At 50.3% G+C, this 9,905-nt stretch overlaps 1 protein-coding gene across 1 annotated transcript in view; it reads right to left on the bottom strand.

Moving 5' to 3' along the window:
* The window catches only part of LOC131211442 (serine/threonine-protein kinase 24), a 46,514-nt gene extending 38,314 nt beyond the window's left edge, over nt 1-8,200 (bottom strand). Inside the window, exon 1 of the mRNA XM_058204904.1 lies at nt 7,687-8,200. Coding sequence (XP_058060887.1) covers nt 7,687-7,701 — 15 coding nt within the window. The 5' untranslated portion in view covers nt 7,702-8,200. The remainder of the gene's footprint in view (nt 1-7,686) is intronic.
* Between the last annotated feature and the right edge of the window lie 1,705 nt (nt 8,201-9,905).

Raw genomic sequence — 9,905 nt, 5'->3', positions numbered from 1 at the left:
CGAAATCCAAAACCCCAAAAGCCAGCAGCAGCAGCCGAGCCAGTACTACAAGTGTCATTTCCCATGCCTGACGCTTTTTGGATGTCCGCCATCACAAACAAGAAAGCTTCCGCCGTAGCATAGGGTTTTACCATTTTCGGACGAACTACGATACGGAGCAGCATTTTGCTTCGTAATGAAGTACACATTTGAAGATAATGAGAATGTGCTGCTGCCCGGCGAATGCAGCATTCGGCTCCAGTTGGCAACTGTTTTAAATTATTTCACATGCCAAATGCCTTCTTATGCGTCCGGGATGAGAAAAAGTCAGCAAATCCCTACTTTCCAATCACTGACCCCCATTGGTCTAACACTCAAGAGCAAGGATCGCAATAGTTCTACAGCTTCTGCTCTACCAAAGTTCTGCAGCTACCTTAACAACATTGTAAAAGTTCCAGGACAAGATTTTGCACGCTGTGGAAACACAATCGTTTGGCAACTTTCGCCCGAAAACTTGCTGCAGATTTTCCGATGTCCTTTTTAAGGGGCCCCTTTTTAGCCCATTTTCAGCCCATATCCGACCAGACGCCGTCGTTGGTAATCGCCCCGAAAATCGATCTCCCAGCTCCCAGCGTGACTCCCAGCGTGACAAAAAGGAAGTGCGCCAAAGGGCGGACGTGAAAATTTAATTACTTTTCATCGATTCACCAACACTGATGATGATCGCGCAGGCGGATGGTGGTTGGGATGATGCTGAGAGCTTTCGAATGACATCCCGAATACGGCACTACGAGAATGGTTACGAAAACGGTGAAAATGTTCGTTTCAATTACACATTATACACATCCGCGCGCTCGCGTGCCGTCGCCCAATTTGGGTCCTGTACCAGGACGTTAAATTGTATCTCAAAAAGGGATAGACACGGATGTGCGGAAGAAACTTTCACCCAGCTTCTCCGTCATAAAGTGATTACCGTTTCGATTTCCTACATCGTCGTGCCAGAGAGCGTGTGCGAAGTGCGCTAAGTTCTGCTGGGGTGCGGAAATGATTTCGGCAAATATTTGCGCAACAAATTTGAGCTACGAAAGTGTTTGGTCGAGTTCAAATTGAAATAAAACAATTCGATACACTCTGGTTGCAAAGATTCAATTCTGTAGGGGATCAATACTTTTTGAATAACATTTAAATTAGCTCTTCGTTAGCTACCATGCATACCAAAAAACCGATCACGCAACGTTTCGGTATCTGCAAACAAAAACAGTTTGATTTGTTTCTTGAAAAATAGGTTTCACAATCCATCATGCTTCAGGGGTCCATGCTGGACTTATGCTGGCCCGAGATTGGCTGTGTAACATGCTTCCACCAAGCTCGAAACTTACGCCTATGCAACATTAGCTTCGACTAGGAAAGAAAGCCGTTAATGAAGAGGAAATAATCTTCCAACATTTGGGTCGTTAAACTCTTTTCCGTGCCTGGTCCGGTGTGCCCGTGTAACCAGCCAGGGGAAGTGCCGGTGTAATGCCAGCGTGGTTGGCAGTAAGTCTGACGCGGGGCAACGGAGAAAAACACAAAATCTAAGACCGAGTTTCACTCCCAAAAAACTGCCAACACCAGCCCCGTCAAGTGAGATCCGCCCTCAAAGTTTAATGATTTAGTCACCGCCGACTCGCCGACTGGCTTGCCGCTCGACCACGATACGGAAAGCTGGTGGTGCGTACCCAACATAGTTGAGAGAGAGAAAAAGGCCAACAACGAATTGATGGATCACATTGCTACCACACCGGACAGGGGAAGATTGTGCTTCTTGCCGTCTAGTCAAGTAAATTAGTTTCCGATCCCAAGACACACCCCCGAAAAATAATAAAAAATACGAAAAGTTAAAGGTTCTATACGTCTGTGGACAGAGACAGCATCAAACGAGTGCCTGACGACAGCGCGTAATGTTTCTAGTGTTTTTGTGTTTTCGTTTTGCAACAAAACTTAAAAAAATCCATTAAAAGCAACTTTTATCCACGCGGAACAAAGTGTGACATTCCGTCAGCCGGGAGAGAAAGTACTTTCGAGTAACGGACCGAACGGAGGAACTAATCGACCACCGAATAAGTGTTCAATGATCTTGTCGCCACGGGGTTCCGAAAGCCGCGGACCTACATTTCGGAAGTCTCGCATCGAAAGATTTGTTGGAAATTTCATTTCCGCAGCAGAAGGAAACTTTCTACAACTACCACACCAGCAAGGGTTTTAACCGAAATTTCCTCATTCCCAAAGTGGCCGCTGAAGTCTGCCACTCACATTCTATCCGAAGAATGCCTCCGGCCGGGCCGTGCCCAACGCCTCGGGGATTGCCCTCCACTCGACAGTTGGCCGTGGCCGCTCGCAGTGTGTTCCACAATTCTGTGGCGGCTACTTCACGATTCATTAGTCCCGTATTCTCTACTGTTCCCTGCCGGCCAGAGCCAGAGCTCATGCTGGAGAACTTCTACAACAAACGCCTTAAACGATGCTAACTTGAAATAAGTCGGCTGCGGTGAGTTGCCAGGCCCTCCAAAGGCCCCGGCGCGGCAAGAGAATGAATTGTGGAATGTGCACACCTCAACGACGTTATGTTGGTATGTCAGCACGCCCAACTTCAGGTTGGCTTGGCAGGTCCAAAAAATAAGGAAAAAGCAAACGAAAACACAAGCACCGTTTAGCTGAGTTCCAACGAAAACAGATGGCTCAAGTAAGCCACTGAATGAGCTGCTTTGGGTACCACAACTTCCCCGTTTGTTGTAATGTTTAAACCATTCCGAATGCTTACTAAACCTACTTTTATTGATATGTGCTGTTCTAAAGTTCTACTTCCTAACGTGTCCTGCTTCTTTATTATTAATCCCAAAAACTCGTTTAACCTATCAGAGCGCACAGGAATCTGGGTTCAGCGGTGCTCCATTTTCGTACTCCTGGCCGAGTCTTCCGCGAAAGCGCGAAAAGTATTTAAATCGCAAAAACCACTTTCAACCTGCCAGACTCGCGCATCGATATCGTGCGAGGGGCGATTAAAAATTGAACTAGAATACACGGGCTTCTCCAACGGCACACTCCTTTGGTCCAGAGAGAGGTCCGCGAATGATCGAGTTTTCTTATCGTTTGGGCCTCATATTTGGGCCAAGCTCACCCGAACCGCTGCCATTAGAACCGGGCAAACATGCCGAAGCAAGCAACCCGGGGGAGAAAAGCTGTGGCCAAACTGTGCCATCGCAAAAAGACGAACCGCCCCGGCGGGGAAGATGATGATCAAGTAAAAGAGGCACTCCCGATACCTGTTTTTCCTGTTGCTGTTGATGGTGCTGCTGGTGGTGGTGGTGGTGGTGCTGATTAACGGTGAACTCTTCCGTGGCCGACTCGCTGCCACTCTCCACCGCGGACCAGGCCGAGGTCGGCCGGATGGTGCGATTGGCCGGATGAGGGTGCTGCTGCTGTGGCGGCTCGTCGCCGCCGTAGCAGCTGCTTATCTGCCAATCGTGGACAATCGTCTCATCGACGACCGTCAGCGTGCGTGACGTCATATCGGCACCGTAGGACGAGGCAGTGGCGCTGTCACGGCGTGAGTAAACCATCGCCCAAAGACCCACCCCTGGCCGAAAGGGTATCGAACGGTTGCGAGAAGGGCGCGTACTGTGCACCGCAAACTATCACCGTGGCACTAGATATGGACTGTTGTTTCAAATGTGCGAACGACCATCGGATGGCTAAAATCGCACGATCCGGGCGTGTGACTCACAACGGTTGGACAGCACACTTTACACCATTCACCCCAAAGACCATTTGAGCGAAATCACCGAACAACCGAATTAGAATAACAGGCAGGCAGGAAAAGATCACTTCACTCACGCTCCATCCGAGGACAAACGAATTAATAAACCACCCCAACACCAAATCGGGATTGCAAAGCTGCCCTCCCCGGGGGGCTGCTCACGAACACCACACGGCCAAAACAACGACCCAACGCACGATTGTTGCTGGCCGCCAGCGGGCGACGAACGGTGAGAAAGCCACACACAACCGCGTGCGTCCGATCGAAGAAAGACACTGAACGGATCGGCAACCCGTGAGCCGGCGCAAGCCGCAAACACACCGGCAGCAGCTCCGAGTGGCTCCGGAGATTGAGGGCGACGGGCGAAGTGGTACGCCCGGGGGGCCGCAGAGTGGCCGGCGAAAGGGGAACGGCAGGTCGAATTCCCTGTGGGAAGCGGGAGAAATTAGCTCCCGCTCACTGTCGTCGTCTTCGACACCCTGGTCAGCCGGCCACAGGAGGATGATCTTCGGCCAGCAGCCGGAGATGCTGGGCCGGTGAGCCGGGAATTCAATGTCAAATGGCACACATAGGCCGGCGGCTGGACCCACCAATGGCCAGAGCGTTCCGACCTCGGTCGCGAAGTAAGTCAACGGGCTGGGGCAACTGGAACGGGAAGATCTTCCCTTCACGAAGTGCACGCGTCGCCCGAAGCGATACTTGATCTCTAGATCGGCCGTACGGTGGACTACATAGGTTGACAAGTGGTGTGCCTCATTCTGTCGAAACTAGTGAGGTTTATTGGCAACATGGCACTCTGTTGGACTTCCTTAAAAGGCGAACTCATACAAGCATAACACGAAATTTCAAAATTGAGATTCACATTAATGAGGGATCCAATTCGAAACAATATCATAAAACCAGAGGGACTAATTTTCGTCACTTGTTTGGTCTTCCGCCTAGTTACTTAAGTTACTAAACCATGTAGTACAGCGAGTTCAGGTGAGCAACATTCCTCCATGTGTTCTCACAACCAACGAGTGTTCAACGAACTGTCGTATTCGGCGACATGGGAACGTTGCAATATTCAGGTGCAATTAATAAACATATCAAGTTGGTGTTATATTCAAATGTAAGGGAAACCAAAATCGCCGACAATGTCTTAAGTATCTGAATGTTCCCATTGAGAACTTCGTAAAACAAAACCATTTCGCAAACACCCCGAAATAAGGTCAATTTGAAAACAAAATCGATAAAAGCGCCGTACATTACGGACGCACTTCGCCGTGTGGCGTGGAAACTTGACATTTATAAGTATTTTTCTGGTTTCGATCGCGTACACGCAACGGTGGCCCATCTTTCGGCGAACATGCGTAATCGTTCCCCTCTTCTGCAAGACAAGGGGGAGCACTTGATCATTTCTAACAACGAAAAGAAAAATCGATCAATCTTCGTACGCCCCGAAATGGCGAACCGCAGTGTAGTCCATCTTCAGCACCAACTCCATCTAGGGCAGCATATTTTGGTCAATGAGGAGGGACAAAAACAATGAAATATAAGAGGCATAAAGCGGGTAGCGGGCAGCTGCTGCTAGAATGGCCCCACGGGGTTCGCACAAGATTGCGGGCACTTGAAGCGATCTTTAATCCACGGCCTCGCAGGGGCATTACGTGATACAGACAGCCCCATTGATTAAATGTTTACCTATGCTCCAGGGAGGAGAAGTGCCTCGAAAATGCCTAGTGCGCCATGAGCGGTAGGCCATGCTGAAGGGCGCTTCGGCTCAGTACCAATCGATCGGTAACCAATGGATCGAGTGAGACCTAGATTCGCATTTTGGGTTCGATTTCAACTAATGAATCAATTGAAGGAATCAACTGAAATAATTACTAAACTTTGACACTAAAATATATCCGTCACTTAGGATGGATTATGGGTTTACATTTTTTTAGTAATGTTTAGTGAAACATTTGTATAAAATGCCTTATTGTCAACGGTTTATGCTATGTCTGCACAAATGCAGTTGAAAGGGAGAGCCCATCGGTGGCAAAACTATTTCAAAACGCACGTTTAACGTGGACTTGGCAGCACCTTGCCGCACGCTGGTAGCGTTCACGAACGTTCACGCACATCGCTAGGCAGTGAGCTGAATGAATTTCCCGCGGCCCCTACCTTGAACGATGTTTTCCGATCGTCTGTGGCGGATACGCGTGGTGTTGGCTTTCAGACAGCCGCAGGAGGATCCCATTTTTACGTGCGCGAAGAAAAACCGGGAAGCTCATTATCATTATCGTGACTGCTCATAATTGTGTAAAAAGAAAATGGCCGGCCGGGCCTGTTTCCCTGTGCCGGCGCGCCCAGCGGTGAAACGCCTACAGCCGACGATCGCATCCACACGCGATCGTGGCAGCGTACCAATTGGAAAGAGCTGCATTGGAAGTGCATTGTGTAGTGCACATTTTGTGGCGTACAATGGTGCAATCGCTCGCGTACTAGTGGTAGCCATATGAAAAGGTCTTTACTTTTAGTTTCATTCTGCACCGGTAGCGAGGGAACCGCCAAAGGCCGACCGAATGTGGAGCCGCTCTATCCGTTCCACTTCTTGCTGAACAGCGAGACGCAGTGGGCGATAGACTGCGAAAGTACACCCACTGGGAACTCACATTTCAATCGACGGCTCGAATCCACGCTGCTCTCAACAACTTTCAACCTGAAATATTGTTCAAATTCCATCCGACGTCCCGGTGGTGGTGCCGCACAGTTCGACCACTCATCGGGCTTAGCTTCGAGAATTGAAAAGATAAGCAAACGCCCGTACAGGGAGCGAGCAAAATCGGGCCATCTACCAGCCACCGAGCATGATATCATCATCCATTGCTTATCGGCCATCGGTTGGGCGGTTTGTGCGCGTTGAGATAGCCAGCTTTGAGCATACCACCCTGACAATGTTTACCGACGCTCTGTGACTTGCAGTTGCGGGAGGGATTTTAATTTTGGCCGTAATCTGCGAAAAGCTTGAGTCATACGGTTTATTGATAACCTGGCCGACCAACCGCTGTCTGACGTGGGGCGAGCATGTGGGGAATGTATTTCCGGAATCGCCACTGTATTCTAATCTACGGTCGGCACACCGCGTTGATGCACGTGGTTGATATTTAGGTGTGCGTAGCCTGGCCAGTGTCTTTTTGGAGAATGTTTGAGAGGATTCAAAAAGCAATTCGTGTAGTTTGCTGAGCATTGTGCATTCGGCACATCACACGGCTCCACATTGAAACCATTAGAAACCACCGTGGGGTCCAGGGTACCGTCGGTAAGGTTATTTGCCACATTTCGCGTAACTCGACGGTCGCGTTGTGAGATCGCACGCGCGATGTTGCGCTAAAGGCTATTAAATTAGCAGCTGTTCAGTGGACTATAAAAAGTATCGCTAATTTTAGCAAATGGCCTTTTCCATAGGGCCTCGGCTCGTCGTCGATGATGGCGCGCTGAATCCATGCCTGTCGCGAACCATGACGAAAGTCGCTCGGAAGCCAATGAATGGCTAAAACAGACCGTCTAATGACATTCACCTGTTTGGCGAAGGGATAATGCATTTTCGGCCCGCCCAAGAGACCCCCAGCCTGGCTCGAAAGGGCTGTCGACAGGTAAGTTTCACTCTGCCAGCAATTGCTGTAAATTATTCGTCTCTCTCTCTGCAGCGATATGTAGTGCCACTTGCTGCTGACTAAACCCCGCAGTTCATCTGCATCCGCGTACAGCCCGGTCAAGGTCATGTGCGACAAACGCTCCTCTGCAGGCTCCTCTCATCTGCAGTGTAATCCATTTACCGGGCGTACCCTTCGTTCGCAAACCACTGGGGATTTGTCTTGCCGTGCTAAAATAGGTACACAGAGTGGAGACTATTAGGGCAGGTAGAAAAGGGCGATACTCACCTCGTTGAAAGCCATCCTGGCCGTTATGGGCCTGCCCTGCCAGGCAGGATCGTGGTGACAGGAAAGAGGAACAAAGCGTCGTAAAGCTGTAACAACGAGTACAACAACTGCTTGCACTCAATTTTGGTTGGTGCGTTCGTAAGCGGTCACACTTCCGCTAGATCAGAGACCGTGCGGTACACATTCACTATTTCCTCGGGCACCTGCTGATCCTGCTACTCCTCACGACAAACCACTTCCACCTTGCACTGTGCCACCATTCACACTGACGCTTATTACTGCACAGAAAGCAACGAGTTGCGCGGTTTGCACCCGATGAACGTGAAGCTGGCAAAATGTTTGTAAATATTCTCGCGCACTTTGTCCCTCCTTGGGTGTCGCGCTACTCTTCACCTGGCGGTTCAATCGGCTTCAATACCTTCCACCCCGCCTGGGGGTATTTTTCCCCGCTTTGGTCCTTCTCCGTTCCTCGTTGATTGTGAACCGCCGCAAGGACGGTATGCTCGGAAATGGCGCGCTACGGGAAAGCTGCACGCAAGTACGGCGGAAAGAAGAAGAAACAGAAGAAATGATAAACAGGGCCCCCGAACAACGGCATCGGCTGTGTAATGCAATTTACGTTAACGCTGAAATGCTAGTGATACCATGCCCGCGGCCCCAACCGAAACCGACTGGTGTGTGACCAATTAAGTGTGACGTTCTCGTGGCAAAACAAAAAATGAACTGCACTAATTGACCGATTGGCGTGCCCTGCTGCAAGTTGCCGTTTCCACCAAGGTCGACTTCGATCGGTGGACTTCTCTAAATCCAATTTTAGCAAAGTTTCTTAGTGTGTTTTTAAATTACGTAACCGCCATCGCGGATTCGCGATGGTCTTCAAAAACTAGCCCCCGATCGAATGACCACTGCGAACTCTAATGAGTCGCGGGTGAATATCACCGGAAATAGAACCGAACGCGTCGTGGTATCGAAACGGATCTGTCGTGGAGGGAGCCGATCGCTGAAGCAGCCTGCGTGTCCAGTGGTGCTCCGTCTCCGGACACCCATAGCAATTCAACGGCGCGCATACGGTTCTAAGACAAATTACTCACTTCCAAATAAAGGCACCAAAAGCGCCCGACATTCACGGAGGCTACGCAATCGACTCCGCGAGACCACGGTTGTTGTTTTTTTGGCCGTTTCCCAGCGCAGATTTCAACGCCAACTATGCGAACGTTCAGTGTACAACACGGCGGTCGTCCCCCGGTTGCTGCGGGGTCGGCAGGCCTTTGGGAAGCCGATCAACGATATGGATGGTCCCCACCGGGAACTGGGGTTGGCCAAGCAACAGCACAATATCTTCTCATAGCCCCCCCCGGACGCCTTGCATCACGGTACTGCCGACCACGGAGCGCACTGCGGCGATGACGACGTCTGCCACGGAGAAGATTTTTCACTGCCGGGGATGCTGTCTTTAATGGAGAGAGAATGTTTTTCGATCAAACGTCGCCGTTTTGACTGCGGATTGTGCCCTCTGCGGTGCCGGCCGTACGCTGCGTTGACCACTGGCTGGCACGGGGCATTCCGGGAGTCGCGATTCGGAGTTTTAGAGGTTTTCACCGCACACACACTGGCGTTCTCGAGCCGTTGTTTCACCTTCGACGTGCATTTTTACGCAACTATTTACACTCCCATCGGACTTGCTTTCGAATGGCGCCGCCGTCCGGGTCGGGTGGGCCGCAGCAGCAGTAGTTTGCATGTCGCGGTCGCGAAATTGCGGCTCACAGCGAAACTTGTTTTAACCCTGTGTGTCTCTGTTGTCTTTTGTATTTTGTGTAGGCCTGCTGTTTTTTTTGCTGCCCTCCACTTCGCTCCACTTCGGAAAGGTTCTTTACCTACAGAACGACGACGACGACGGAGCTCGTTCCGCACAACACAGCAGCGCAGCAAGTCAGGCGAGCGGCGAACCTGCTCAACCCTTCATCGGCCCATGCTGGCCCGTGGGACGGAGCGAGACAGCATCAGCGACGACTGAAGTTTCGATTGCGAGCGCGAGTTGTCAAAACGGCGGTGCTGTCAAAAGTGGCAACAAACGACTGGCCCAGGTGGTGAAATGTATCAAACTTTGAATGGCCACCATGTTTTTGTTTTTAGAACCGTTGGTCAAATGCAAAGAACGAGAGTCGACTGCAAAATGAGTTGAAAATACAAAACATAAATATGAGTAGTAAAACGAATAA

This window comes from Anopheles bellator, chromosome 2 (assembly GCF_943735745.2).
Source record: "Anopheles bellator chromosome 2, idAnoBellAS_SP24_06.2, whole genome shotgun sequence".
Classification (NCBI taxonomy): Eukaryota; Metazoa; Arthropoda; class Insecta; order Diptera; family Culicidae; genus Anopheles; species Anopheles bellator.
The sequence above is the reverse complement of the archived record's forward strand: the minus strand, read 5'-3'. Positions and strand labels throughout refer to the sequence as shown.